Genomic DNA, 15,944 nt, shown 5'->3' with positions numbered 1-15,944 from the left:
TCGTTGAGAAGCACAGGAAGGTTGCCTTGGAGCCCGTTGGGTCCAGGATATCCACGGCCAAGAACCGTGGAAGGTTTTTGCTTCATCAGCACAAGATGAAAAAAAAAAAAAGAGGCCTTACATCCTGTCAAAAGCCAAACTCCTCCGAGACTTAAATGTCAGAGTGGTTAGTTGCCACCGCTGTTGAGTAATTGTTCCCAACATCATCTTGTCATCGCCGGCAAACTCTTCTGTCAAAAAGAAAGAAGTTCAATAGATTCACCGATGTATTCTTCTTTTGAATTTCTGACACCTCATCGACTACATCGCCATCCGCCCCGAAGGCCGCTCTGACGTGCTAGTGCCAGAATGATGAGCGGCGTATTCAGAAGACCCACAGAAGTAAAGACAACAACTCCAGGTTGCCCTTGGTGCCTTCTTGCCAGAATATAAACTATCCTTGCTCACTAAACAAAAATCCAGACACTTGCCGCTCATATGGAATCAGAGATACTTCTAAAAAAAATTGTAAAGAGGGAAGAAGAAGAATATGATTGACACCTTTGGACCCCTGCCGGCTCCATAGCAGCTGCAGGGCACGATTCCACCTCATATTCTCCTGGAATCCAACACACCCTTATTAGGAGAAAGTGATGAAAGGTTACAAGATCTGAGGATCATGACAAGCCCCTCCTTCTTGTGCTGGTTTTAAATTGTGGTGGAAGGTCCAGGGAATAAGTGCATCAAAAGGAGTGCGGGGTGTCAAAGTCATTTTTGCGGCGGGCCGCATCGTGGCAATAGTGTCCTTCGGAGGGCCAATATGAATGTAAACTACTTCTGAAATCAGAGACTAGTAAAAAAAAAAAAAATGGTTCAAATATTTTAAAAAGATTGCTACAATATCTCGATTTTTTTCGATGCATAATTTGTCTGCACGGGCCGCGTAAAATTATGTGGCGGGCCGTATCTGGCCCCCAGACCTCGGGTTTGACAATTTACATAAAAAAAAAATCTTTGTTTGCAAGATTGCTAATCTCCAGAGGAGACGAGTTATATTCTCGAAAAATGCATGGAATTTTTAAACGCCGCCATAAAAAAAGCACCTATAGGGTCACATTCGCCGACTCTATTTAATGTGCTGCTAATCGCTACATGTTGTGAACTCCGCTAAAAAAAAACGACTCAAGCCATCATAAATTTAATATTCCTGATTAAAGTTTTACTGTTCCATCAGCTGAGGGTGCCTTGAATGAAATTTGTGTCGGGTCTTTTTTTTTTCTCATCTAATTTTGTAATGAAACTTGAAAGTGTGTTGAAGAGTTTCGACGAGAAGCGATGGAGTGACTTTAAGCGGAAAGATTTTCTCCAAATGGTGACTTTTGCGGCAAACCCGCCCTCTGATCTTGAGCCTCAGTTCGGAAACATCTCGGCCGTTCGCGCGGGTCGTGTACATGCAGCTCGTCTGACCCCGGCATCTGCCCGTCGCCCACTCAATTAGCTTCTCCAGCTCAAACCCAGTGAGGTCATCACCTTTTCTGTTTCTCTTTTCATTTCCTGTCCAACTTGCTGTGTCAGCCTTTCAAACACAGTGAGAAACAAGCACCAGAATGAAAGGAGAAAATAAAAGAGATGGAGGAAGAAATGGAAAAGGCGATGACACTGGAGTGGGTGGACCCGTCAACCAGGAATTTTCAGGAATTTTCAGGTCATCGTTTGGAGCGCGGAGATAACCTTCCTCAACACAGCAGAAAACACAACTTGTATTTTTGGACCTAAAACACAAATTAAAAAAATATATATATTTATATATATATATATAATTTATTATATATTCATATGTATATATACATATATATATATTTTTTAAAGCTAATATATATATCTATATATATATATATATATATATATAATATATGTAATCTATTTATTTTATTCATTTTAATTAAAAATAAAATAAATTTGACAGACATTTTTTTTCGACAAAGATATGAAAAATATGATTTCACACTCACACACACGCACTCGCATACACGCACACACAAAAGTGAGTTCCAATAATGGTTTATTACACATCTGCTCACCTTTCAGTCACACACACACACACACGCACATTTTCATTGATCGGAGCCATTTTATATCCTCTCTCAGACTTTCTTTGTAGCTGATCTGAAATCATCCCCTCTAATAACTCATCAGCGCGCATGGTCAGCAAATCTCATTTATCACTGTAGCCCAGGTCCCCTCGCCGCCATTGCGGGTGGAGCCCGGGTACCCGCAGCAATATGGAGAATCACCCAGTGAGGAAAGGGCAGCGCACTAATCTTTGCGGAGCAAACGATCTATAAAGCAATATAGGAGTTTATGAGCTATGGGTGTTGTATGAAATCCGAGCCACTTCAACCACACGACAGTCTGTACTTCTTTCTTTCCTCTCATATTCAGATTCTTTTTTTCCGGAATGTCTGGCTTTCAAAGTGTGGAGCTCACACCAAGTACTTGTTCCATTTTTTTTTTAACTCATGTGCATTTTTTTCTTTTCAGTTTGTCCTGGGACAGAGAACAAGCTGAGCACCCTCTCAGATCTGGATCAGCAGTACCGCACCCTGAAGAAGGTCTACGAGAACTGCGAAGTTGTCATGGGCAATCTGGAGATAACCAGCATCGATCGCAACCGGAACCTCTCTTTCCTCAAAGTAGGAAGACAATTCTTGATTATTATCAACTTTCTGGATTATGTTGGCCTCCCTGGAGGAAAAGCACAAACATAATTTATGAGTTTCAGCACCACGGACAGTGACACATGTTCACAGTACAATGGGGAAAGCTCTCACTTGTTATGTCATAAATATTGTAAGAGGCAAACATGGCTTCGACCTTCAAAATTGTACATTCAGGACTGAATGTCAATATGGGCACTTTGTCACGACTAGCTGCAAGAAAGTCAACATAGCAACGTATGATATGGATGGAATATACTGCCCCTTGTGGCCGATATGCGTTTACCACGAGTAGCACAATGCCCTTTATATGTACGTATTAATTCATTAAAAATATGAACCATTTTTTTTAATTGTTAACTTGCGATTTAATGCGGTATTAAGATTCAAATTTGTATACAGTAGAATACTGCGTATTTTTTCTGTGTCATTTATTTCAACGGAGAAAGATGACATCATAAATCAAAATCTCACTGCTTTTAATATAATCTAATCAGGGATTTGAAAACCATGGCAAGATCCGTTGTAATATTCCGAGCGGGGACCAGCTTCGTATTTTATTCAGATAAAAAATAAAAAAATGGTCTGTACATTGCCTGTGTAAAAAGTGCCGCCCAAATATTATGATTGCGCGACCACAAATTCTAATTAAAGCAGCTGCTTTAAATGTTAACGATGAACAAAGTGGAATTAAACGGCCCAGGTATGCGCAATCGGGTGACAACTTTTAAATCACAACAATGGCTTGTAAAGTTCAATTTGAGGCCACTGTCGTTTCAACACCATGGACAGAGTCACCGGGGCCGCCGCCGCCGCCACCGTGGGTGAATCACAAAGCTCAGCACCATGGACAGATAAATGTGTGCGCCATCCACTCACTTCATGCTGTTTAATGAAGTGCGTGCAGTCTAATTACTGGGCCAGCGCTATAAAATGAACACTATAAACAGTCCCATTAGGCTCAGCATCATTAGGGAAACAATTAGACATCTGGGGATTGTTAAGTGGATGCGAGAAGGGTCAGATATCTGGAGTTTAGACGGTTGCTATGGCAACTATTTGTCGCAGAGACACCCCCGTTATTACTTGAAGACCACCGTTTGATGCTCACCTGTTTTTATTATGAATAAGTTCCTCTTTATTTGGTAGTTTGTTTTGAAATGATTAGGACGGGCTCTTTCGTTGGGATTATTTAATTTGTTAGAGATTATACATTAGTTAATTGATGATTAAGTTGGCAGATGGGGAAAACTATTGTCCACCAGCACATTGTGATCTCAGTTGGATGAGGAAGAATCAAATGTTCGGTTTTTCCAAACATACTTTTATTGAAAAATAAAATGTTTACGCATAATTACTCGCTGAGGCTTATTATAAAAAAACAGGATCACATTTGACCAAATGTGACGTACCTAAAGTATTATTTTCTGAGCACTCAAATATCCCTTTTATAGACAGTCAGTTCATGAATAAATTGTATTGTAAATTCATTCCAATGACACACTATCAGCCTTGGGCCGCCTGAGGAAATTTTGGGGTGGCAGTTTAACTGCAGACAAAAATAGCAGCTGTGATAAAATTACAAACTTGAGTGTGTTTGTGTGTATGGGGGGGGGGGGGGGGGGGTTAAGCGGTGGTTGCTTCTGTCACAGCCACGCAGTGATGGAGCGGGTGAGAGCAATGGACGGGACAAACGCTGACAGATAGATGGATGGGTCGGCTCAGCGAACACTTTAGGTTCAAAGTAGATATCTGACTTTTCCATAGTGCCCACCTACACATTTGTTTTCTTTCCCCGTCATTCTATGAGATAATACGAGCAGGTCCTCCTGAAGATTGACTCTATGTGCAAAGTATTTTAAAAAAATACTTTCATTAATTTAATCTAATTAATTTTACTTAAAAATTAGGTGTGCAGTGCTTTGAGTGCCAAAGGTAGAAAAGTGCGATACAATATACAAAATATTTACCATTTACCAATATGGCTTTTCCTGATGTGTGCATTTTAGCCACTAGAGGGCAGTGTAATACAGTCAAGCAGACAAAAACGAAGAAGAATTTCACCACTACTACTGCTGCAAAGAATGAGAAATTTGACAAATTAATCCTAAACGTTCAACATTTCTCGTTTGAGTCAAACCACTCAAACTTTTCAAACTTTTTAATGACTGCATTGCTAATTATTTTCACAATTTCCACAACCAAATTCCTGAATCAAAAGCAACATTTCAAACTTTTTTGTAAATACAAAATTACATCCAAAATACATTTAAAAATTAATTCACTTTGTACGTATATACCGACATTGCTTCATACCTAAATCTTTTATTTTTTTAATCATTTAATCACACAACAGGGCGGCCAATGCAGTGCGTAGTGACGCTGGGTGAGCTCCTCAAACCTCCACCTTCGGAAAAGGCCATGTGAAAAGCTCCCCACTGATCAAAAGGGATCACCAAGCCTTCGCCTGGCATCACTCTCCACGTTAGTTGGCCACCGGCTGCCTGTCACTCACAATGACCCATTTTCCCAGAAGTGAATCGGGGAGCTGCGCCAAGTGGCCCCAGTGGCCCCCAAGCGGCTAATGGTGTCACCTATGCGGACGCGCTCTTCATTAAACTCCGATCAATATGGCAGCCAGAGCTAGCAAGCATGAAGGCAGTATGCCAAGGTTGCCTTCAGAGCGGCCATGTCGGTGGATTACCGCAAACACACACGCTTGTGCACACATATCATCCCCGAGCCCGCCCGCCCGCCTCTCTCATGTCGGCAAACACAAACAGTCGTGAAGAGGGATGAAGGACACGGTCGCCGAGGTGCGCGGCGTGTCGCGGGCAGACAGCAACACTTTTCAATCGGCTTATCTATGGCAAGCACCGGCCGAGAGTGACGTGGAGAGACGGATGACGTTCTCGTGTCCGTGCGTGTCTCAGAAGAGGCCAACCGGTGAGGGAGATGTCTTCATACCAAATGCTCCATGTTTTTTTTTTTTTTTTAATACAAATTTGACGATGTAAAAATCGGTGTACTTTAAGGATTTACAATGAAAGACCAAAACGACATCCCTTCACTAAATAATCATGCCATAATTGTGACCTGTGTCTGTTTTTGGATGGCTTGGAAAAACTATCGGTAGTAATAAATCCAGTTTTTGGCGTTATTCGAGCTCTTTTTGGCAGCTAAATTAGCACCCTGCTTTCTCGAGCCATCGTGCCAGCATCTTATGGTTTAGTAATCGAAGGTTTGTATAAAAAAAAAAAAAAAAAAAAAAAAGACTAATTTCTTCACTACTGAGCCTCAAATGTATTGTATTGTTTATTCTGGAAGCTTTTTAAAACATTAAACCATTAGTCTCATGAAAAAAATAGATAATAAAATAGAATAAACCATCCTAAAGATTTTTGATTGAAAAATCTAATAAAAAAATTAAATTAAATTAGAAAGTCACTTCTTTGATACTGTTGCTGACGTAAATTAATTTCCCCCAAACAAAATTCATATTTCTCCACCGCTGCATATCAAATTCCTGGAAGAAAAAATAAAATAAACCATCCTAAAGATTTTTAATTGAAAAATCAAATCAATAAATTAAATTAAATTAGAAAAAGTCACTTCTTTGATACTGTTGCTGACATAAATGAATTTCCCCCAAATATAATTCATATTTCTCCACCGCTGCATATCAAATTTCTGGAAGAATGAATGCAATACACCTGTTTTACTTTTTCCTTGACTTGATACAAAATACAAAGCAGTCTGTATATGATGAAGTGTCATAACGCCAACACAAGTACATGACTAACATGGGAAATATCACACGAGAGGGACCTGCTGTTCTAGTGTATATCATCACGATGGGGATTCTCATCGTAGGTCCAAGGCCACAAGCTGAGTGCTAAAGATAATGAAAGCTCAGACGCTATACACTACATCACGACCTCCGCTTTGACAAACTTTTCTACACATTTACTCTACATTAAATAACAAGAGCAAGCAAAAACAAATTATTATTTATTTAGTAACAGTTATCCGACTTTGCTAACGCAAATAATTCCACAAAAAGTGGTGTTAGCAGCTGCGTTAGCCGTTAGCTTGACATGCTAACCTGTCAAAACATCACGACCTCCGCTTTGACAAACATTTCTACACATTTACTCAACATTAAATAACAAGAGCAAGCAACAACACATTATTATTTATTTAGTAACAGGTATCCGACTTTGCTAACACAAATAATTCCACAAAAAGTGGTGTTAGCAGCAGCGTTAGCCGTTAGCTTGACATGCTAACCTGTCAAAACGTCAGCATTAATGTGGGTTTCAAACTAGGGTTAGGGTGTCAAACAAGGGTTTTAAACTAGGGTTAGGGTTTCAAAGTCGGGTTTCAAACTTGGGTTAGGGTTTCAAACTAGGGTTAAGGTTTCAAAGTATGTTCAAGGTTTCAAACTAGTGTTTCAAACTATGGTTAGGGTTTCAAATTAGGGTCAAGGTTTCAAACTAGGGTTAGGGTTTAAAATGTATAAAAGGTAAGTAAGAAATTGAAATGCTATTGTGTCAAAAACATGTCTTTTGAGAAATACCTGGAATATGAAAAAATAAGTTTTTATTATGAAGATATTTCAGAAAAATAACTTTACTGGGTCATTTTTTTGACCCCCTTATGCATTTTTGCACAGAATGAGAAACCTACAGAATGTCCAACACCAGTTGGTTATTTAATCCCAGGTTATGTTTTGCCAATGTCAGGGAGACGAGGCAAAAACAAACGTGTGTACGCAGTCGTTATCTCGTCACCGTCATGTCCGTATCTTCCTCACTCCGACGAAAGCAGACGGTCTCTCTTCGAAGTGGAAAGAAAGTCTTGCCGTTTCTGTGCCACTGGCGAACAAAGGCATTTCCATGAAATGAAAAGCTATGGCCGCAATCAAACCCTAGCATGTCCTCAAGATGATCCCACGGTGCGTCTTTTGCTTATCAAATTGTAAGATATTGTCCATGACACTTGCTAACAGGGCCCTAATTAATGCACTAAATCAATTGAAAATGGCTGGGCTCAGTGCAGAGTGGCCTACCGGGATGGCGACATCACGGCAAATGATGGCGGCAGACGCACGCCGCCAAGAGGGCCATTTAAAGCACTCATCCAATCCCGTTTAGCGCACACAATCCCTGACTGGAGCTGCAAATCGTAGCTGCAGGATACTTAACGTGCCGTGCGCATTTCTTAAAGAGTGAATTCCCTCGAAAGGATTCCATTTTTCAAGCTAACGTCTCCAAAAGTGTTGGAAACGTGAGGCTAATTTTAGTTTTGCTGTAGACTGATATTGTGTTGACGTGAGAAGATGACATCATCTTAAGCTGATGATATCACAAGTGGATCTGATGCTGACGCAATCTGGATACTTCTGTCTCAACGCACCTGTTTATTTTTTTGTGAAATAATTGGAACATGTGTCTGACATGTTGCTTAGGTTTTGATGATGCAAAAATAGGTGTTTGTTTGTTTGTGTTAACATGAACAATTGAGAGCTGCCTGTGATTGAAAAATAAGAAATTGTGAAGATGAGACAACATGGGAAATTAGTCAGGATAGATAGATAGATAGATAGATAGATAGATAGATAGATAGATAGATAGATAGATAGATAGATAGATAGATAGATAGATAGATAGATAGATCGATCGATCGATCGATAGATCGATAGATCGATAGATAGATAGATAGATAGATAGATAGATAGATAGATAGATCGATCGATCGATCGATCGATCGATCGATCGATCGATCGATCGATCGATCGATCGATCGATCGATCGATAGATAGATAGATAGATAGATAGATCGATAGATCGATCGATCGATCGATCGATTTCGATGAAGACATTGCTCCAGATTAAAAGGATAGATAGATAGATAGATAGATAGATAGATAGATAGATAGATAGGTAGATAGGTAGATAGGTAGATAGGTAGATAGGTAGATAGGTAGAGAGGTCCACAGGTAGAGAGGTCCATAGATAGATAGATAGATAGATAGATAGATAGATAGATAGATAGATAGATAGATAGATAGATAGATAGATAGATAGATAGATAGATAGATAGATAGATAGATAGATAGATAGATAGATCCTCTAAGTGCAAGATGTTCTCTCTATCTTGTATTTGATTGGTTTAATTGTACCACTATCTTGGCTAAATGCTTTGACACCTCCACCCAGCGTTGCAGTCAAACACACACGAAGACACGTAGCTTGTGTCGCTACAAATCGGGACATCCATCAGCGATTAGGATTTGATTCAGGGGTAATGAAGCAGCTCAGCGGCGCAACGTGCCGTGTGTCACAACTACATGTGACGGAAAATGGCCTCCCTAATCACGCCACACGCATGCATAGCATGCACATACACGCCACGGAGATAGTTTTAATTCACATCACAGCTGCTGCGTTTGTTTGCAGTTTACAAAGCTCCCGACGGGGCCGTTTAGGAGGAAACATCGACATTTGGATTCCGGACTTAGCCTCTGACACTACTGTGCCGTGTCCCGTGCTGGTCTTCACTTTGAGTTCTTGTAGCAATCGGTGCACAGATTCATCGACTGCTTATTGATTACTAAATTAATGGAGAATGATTTTTAATAATTGATTACCGTATTTTCTGCACTATAAGGCGCACCTAAAAACACTCCAATTTTCTCAAAAGCCGACAGTGCGCCTTATAGTCAGGTGCGCCTTATATATGGATCAATATTGAGCCACTGCAGCAGGCGTGTCCAAAGTCCGGCCCGCGGGCTAAATATATATATTTTATATATGGACAAAGTTTTAAAATGGGCCATTCATTGAATGTGCGCCTTATAATCCGGTGCGCTTTATATATGGACAAAGTTTTAAAATGGGCCATTCATTGAAGGTGTGCCTTATAATCCGGTGCGCCTTATAGTGTGGAAAATATGGTAATCGTTAAGACAGTCATTTTAATTTAAAAGTGTACAAATCTTGTAAATATTTTATTAATTATTATTCATAATAATGATAATTTACAATATGTCATCCTCCATGAAAGCAGACTGATTATATTTGTGTTGAGTCAAAATAAAACATTTGCATTTACAATAATCAGTATTTTTTTTGTTGCCTATTTTGTTACAAATCAAAACATTACATTTTCAAATTCTAAGTTCAGAAAACATAAATTAATGCACATTTCATAAGGGTTGGAAATTAAAACGTGATTTTTATTCAATTCTTCTATTAATCGGCAACATATCGACAACGATCGTAATAATTGTTAGTTGCATCCCTATTTCTAAGCTTTGTACCTCCTCATTGGAACTTTTCACACTTTTATTTTTCTCATGTGACAAGAATCGCCACTCTGGCCTCACCTCGTGACTTGTGTATGTCCACAAGGTTTTGTCATCGTGTCAGCGTTTGAGGAAGTGTGTTGACGCCCATCACACACTCCCTTTTGGTCAATTGAGAAGTTTTTTTGAACCGCAGAATGCGTCTTGACAAGCAAGATGCCTCGCAGAAGCCGCTTATAAAACAATCTTCTGCCTGATGCTCGGCCTGTCCGAGACAATAAGTATCAGCGTTGGGAGCGAGAAATTCAACTGCTGCTTGAAGCCCAGCGCTTGTAAACACAAAATTGCCGGCAGGGTGTCAACCCAAAGTCAGAGTCTTGCAAATTTGATTAAATGTCGCAACATGCTGCCTGACCGCCACTTTGGACAACAATTGGACGAAAGTATGGAGACACAAGTTGGGGTCAAAGTTAAGGCCCGGGGGCCTGTCAGATCATTCAGATCATTCAGATCATTCATGTCTGTTAACTTCAATGATGTCGGCTAAAATCTGTCCCAAAATATTTGTCATGTGTAGTCATTTTTATCTTAATGGCCCTTAGAGGAAAGCCCGCTTCAAAAATAAGTTTGACACCCCTGAGTTAGTGGGAAACTCCAGTTAAGTCCAAAGTTAAAAATGTTATTTTACTACCGTATTTTCCGGACTATAAGGCACACCGGACTATAAGGCGCACCTTCAATGAATGGCCCATTTTAAAACTTTGTCCTTATACAAGGCGCACCGGACTATAAGGCGCACCATTAATGCATCATGTCAGATTTTTAATCCAAATTAAATCATTCTCCATTTTATGTTTTTTATTTCAGCTTCAGACGCAACAAATGACTTTATAATCACAAAATAATGATCCAGTCTTTTTGATTCATGATTCATAGTCTTCAGCGGGCCACTTATGATTGATTTCATGAAACAATGTTTCGGGCCAGTTTAAATTTAGGAATTTGGTCCACATATAAGGCGCTATAAGGCGCACTGTCGGCTTTTGAGAAAATGTTAGGTTTTTAGGCACGCCTTATAGTCCGGAAAATACGGTACTTCAATTAAGAACTTTACTGTCGGCTTTTGAGAAAATTTTAGGTTTTTAGGCACGCCTTATAGTCCAGAAAATACGGTACTTCAATTAAGAACTTTGCTCATCTCAGCATGGAAGCATTCGGGAGATTTTCTCAAGTCATCCACCTCGACAAGTGATCTTCACAGTGACGTATTCTCGGGCGCTATTTTTCATTTCTTTCAAAGTCAATGGCCCTCTCAAAGGCATGCCATTTTTTTATTTTTTTATTTTGTATTTTAACAGGATTCCTCCAAATCTTGAATGTCACACCCGAGTGCTCTCAGCATACTTAGCAGCCAAATAGCCCCATGAGGTGAAGAGGTGCATAGCGCTCTTACGCAGCCCATTGAGACCGATTGGTAAACAGGTCCCCGCCCGCCCATTGACTTTGCCGCCACGTGGAGGATTCAGGTTGCACCGCCGCCAATGGGGTGGGCTCAAACTGTTGCGAGTCTGTGCTGACATGCGCCACTGCACTCTCCTTGACTCACTGGCGGAGTGAGTGCTCTATATGTATGGAAATGAGCAGTAATCACCATAATATGTGTCCCATCTTCTTGTATTGTAACCGCGTTATTAGATTTTCCCCAGCCCGATGGATTTTAGCCCTTTATCCATCCATTTTTTTTCCCAGACCTACCTGCTTTTTTTTTTTCTTCCCCCCGTCCTCTATGTTTACTCTTCCACTCATCCGGATGACAGATGCAGGTGTGCAATTAATTCTACTTAAAAACGTGATTTTTCCCGCCTCAGCGTCCTTAAACTTTGCTCAATTTTGCGACTTTGCGGAAAAATCTTCACCGCCAGCATCTCGTTATCAAGTACCAATAAGGCCGCAAGGTGTTTTTTGTTATTGTAGCGCCGTCGTAGCGAGCCGGCCTTAAGTACCTCATTATTTTCCCCCGTGCGCTTCTGACTTGAGTAAAATAAGAATGCGAGGAGATAAACTATAATCTTTTCTCACACTAACATCCTTGTTTTCCGACTTGACGCTTTCTCAGTCAATAAAATATAATCGTACGCGAGCGTGGTTTTGCCAAATGTTTTTGAAATGATGTTATGAAGGCGTCGTCTGAAAATCCCGGGTGCTACCCCGAGGCAGTTCACGAGAAGAGAAGGCAGACATTTGTTTGCATATTCACTGGCGAGGTGCCTCCCAAGCTGCCTGGGAAAAAGTCGCCTGAAACGAGCGTTTTATTCAGTTTGCTTGCATAAGTTATTGCTAATTTGTGTTTGTGAATCCTCGTGAGGTGAGCTACTTTAAGTGACTGCAAGGGATGATAGTGTGATTTCTTGAGAGGCTGTCAGACAGCTTCTTTACCTCTGGTCCGTTTGCCTCTGAGCAAAATGGCGGCATTGTTAACAAGATCACTTCAAGGCAAACTGGAAATTTGGCTTAATGACACCAATCATGTCATAAAAGCAAATTTATCCAGGTGAGCTGGCAGGAAGGACGAAAATTTTATTTTATTTTATTTTATTTTATTTTATTTTATTGATGATTATAGAACTTTATTCATCCCACAGTGGGTAAATTTACTTGTCACAGCAGCGTACAAGTAATTATATTATTTTATAATTAAAATATTATTTTATTTTATTTTATTTTATTTTATTTTATTTTATTGATGATGATGATAGAACTTTATTCATCCCACATCAGGTAAATTTACTTGTCACAGCAGTGTACAAGTAATTATATTATATTATATTATATTATATTATATTATATTATATTATATTATATTATATTATATTATATTATATTATATTATATTATATTATTTCATATAATATTTATAATATAATATATAAATAATAAAAGGACCTGGCTGTCCTGTCTTCTGTCTTTTCATTAGAAGATGGTCTTGGTCTTCTCTGCCAAATTCTGGTTCGTAAAATGTTGGCTGCATACTCGACCGAGTGAGCTATTCTGCTAAAGTTCTCCTTTTGGATGGCAGCAATCCTCAACAGGGGTGAAAAAAAATAAAACACAAAAAAGCCCTTGGAGTACTGAAGTACACACTCAAAATCTGACACAAGAGCGATGCTTGGCAGTGTGTTTTTTTTGTTTTTTTTTCTTCGGTGGAGATGATGGAAATAGTCGGGCTGCTTGAGAGTTCCTACAAAAGTTCAACCTTGGATGACATTGTATTCACGGCATATCTGATGTCGGAAAATGAGCTTTTTGTTTTGCTATCGTATACCTGCGGAGGTTAAAGAGTCTGAACAGCAAGTGTCTTTTGCACTTTTTTAAAACAGACTTTTTGGATCATGCTGCTTGACCTGCTGAAAAAACATTTTGCTACACAAGCGGGCCAAAAAAAATCACAATCACCCCCCCCCCCAATACTTCTAATGCTTCCCGACCAAACCCTATCGGTCGAGAAATCTTTGATCTACATATTCGCAAGTATATTTAATCCCGGCGGAGAATTAAATTACATCAAAGATATGGGCAGAATAATCCTTTTAATTAAATTACAAAAAAAGCTTTTTTTTTTGTTTTTGTTTGCTTTCCCTTGCTCCCACTTGAAGACTTTTTCCCACGTTGCTATGCAACAAGGGATCTTCTTTTTTTTTTGTGTGTGTGTGTGTTGTCTGGACTTGGGGGCCGGCCGGGAGAAGGGCGCACAGTGGGAGCAGCCGGGTCGGGTGGCGACGAAGCCTCAGTGGGGACCCGGAGGGCTTCGAAGGAACTTAATGATAGCTGGCTGAGCTCAGCAATCCCCCAGCAGTGAACACAAGGCCACAGTGGGGGTCAAAGTAATGGCAGGGAATGACTTCCTACCAGGGGGCGGAATCAAGAAACCCCTGCAAGAACGTAATGTTTTTATTTTTTTTTTAAAGACGCCACAACTTTGTTTGCTCTCCAACATTTCTTTTTCACTTTCTCACAATAGGCACTGTAATAAGTATGCTAATCAAATTCTCCAGTGAAATGAATGCTGCTATTTTATGATGTTGTTCTTTTTCCTCTAGATGATTGACGTGCTGTAATCTTGCTAATAAGCACCTCCACTTTGTGTTTTGCTTCCTTTTGTGTTTGTGCTACAATAGCCCCGACCGCCGGTCCTGGCAGTGAGCCACATTATGGCCGCTTGTATGGGACACCTGCTATTATCCTCAAGCGCTTAACTATCAGTCGACTGCACTCGTGCATTTTTCTGCTGCACGCCTTCTCCCAGGCCAGGCTGGTGACAAACCCATCATTAGTCACCTGGGAATTTGCACGCAAGCGCGGAAGAGGTGTTTCCGGAGACTTTTCAATGTCACGGGAATCGGTCAGAAAAATCGAGCACACTTTTATATGGGTTTGAAAGAAAGTAGTTCATGCTGTAAAATGGGGAGGGAGATAAATCGTTTGGAGATGCATCCAAAAAAAAAAAAAAGACACGAGTTAACCAAAGTAAAGCTATGCTTCTTCTCATTTCTTTTTGAATGGCTTTTTTTTTTTCTCCGTGTTTATTTTGCTTCCTCAATTTCATTTTATGCAAAGAATTTGTCTGAGAACAAACATATTTGAATATTCGGAATAAAAAAAATAATATGTAAAAAATATATAAAATGAAATATATGATAAATAATAAAATGTATAATGTAATAAATATAAATTCAAAATAATATAAAAAAAAGAATTTGTCTGCAAACAAACAGGAAGCAGCAGGAATATTTGAGTATTCGGAATAAAAAAATAATATAAAATCAAATAATATTTAAAATATATATAATATAAAATATATGATAAATAATAAAACACATAATATAATAAAATATAAAATAAAAATAATATTTTAAAAAATCACATTCATTTTGCCAAATTAACACGTGGTTCCCACTTTTTAAATGTACCTTCTATAAAAATGTCAGAGCTCATTGACTCCATTTCTTCATTGCAGTCCATCAGAGAGGTGACTGGTTACGTGCTGGTGGCTCTCAACCAGTTTGACTACCTCCCGCTGGAAAATCTACGGATCATCAGAGGCACCAAGCTGTACGAAGGCCGCTATTCGCTTGCCATCTTCCTCAACTACAGGCGGGATGGATACTACGGATTGAGGCAGCTGGGCCTTCGGAACCTAACAGGTAGGTGACGTCATATTCAGAAATACTGCACAAATGATCTTAACATAATCTGATCATCACAAACAAAGCCTTGTCAATCAAAACAAAGTTGCAACGGATAGAAAGAACATCAAATTATCTTCATGAGTCACAATTTGGTTCACGCCAGATGGTGAAATTGAAATCTCCTCTGCTGATTCATGTTGCCATCAAACTACAAATATATTTTTGTTTTTGCTCATTTGAAAAATGTCACAATTCCCCCGCTTGTGTTTGACTTATGCATATTTAATAAGCGCAAAATTAGCGCTCAGAGTTTGATGTCACGTCATTGCTACCAAATTAATTTTTTTTGTATGGAAAGATCAAATATGTGTGAAAAGCCTTATTTTCCCTTTTAATTAAATTTCTGTTTATGCACTCAAAATTGTTCCGCTCTTGCTGAGTGTGCTCGTAAATGGATGTTTTGGGTTTAGTATGGGCGTACGCACGCGCACTTTGCTTTTTAATTGTATTTGCGTTATTTCGCCATACCAATTTGTGGCCGTGAACTCGCAATCAGCTCATCTCCTTTTCGATGTGCTGCTGCAAGCCAATATTATCCTTTATCATACTTTTGAAATTAATTAACACACGTTCAAGACAAGAGAGAAATTCTCCGTAAAAGTCATCAACCAGCTCCAGATTGTGTGAACCAAACATAAAGTTGTTTTTTTTGGCATCAATCTCTGCAGACTTTGGGACATTTGATTGAAATCT

General features: G+C 39.4%; 1 protein-coding gene across 1 annotated transcript in view; it reads left to right on the top strand.

Moving 5' to 3' along the window:
- The window catches only part of LOC148402856 (receptor tyrosine-protein kinase erbB-4-like), a 114,742-nt gene that overhangs the window by 46,942 nt on the left and 51,856 nt on the right, over positions 1–15,944 (top strand). Inside the window, exons 2-3 of the mRNA XM_088369874.1 lie at positions 2,521–2,672; positions 15,020–15,206. Of these exons, the coding sequence (XP_088226000.1) occupies positions 2,521–2,672; positions 15,020–15,206 (339 nt within the window). The remainder of the gene's footprint in view (positions 1–2,520; positions 2,673–15,019; positions 15,207–15,944) is intronic.

The sequence above is a fragment of the Syngnathus floridae genome, chromosome 2 (genome assembly GCF_059516105.1).
Source record: "Syngnathus floridae isolate MCC-2025c chromosome 2, RoL_Sflo_1.0, whole genome shotgun sequence".
Classification (NCBI taxonomy): Eukaryota; Metazoa; Chordata; class Actinopteri; order Syngnathiformes; family Syngnathidae; genus Syngnathus; species Syngnathus floridae.
The sequence above is the reverse complement of the archived record's forward strand: the minus strand, read 5'-3'. Positions and strand labels throughout refer to the sequence as shown.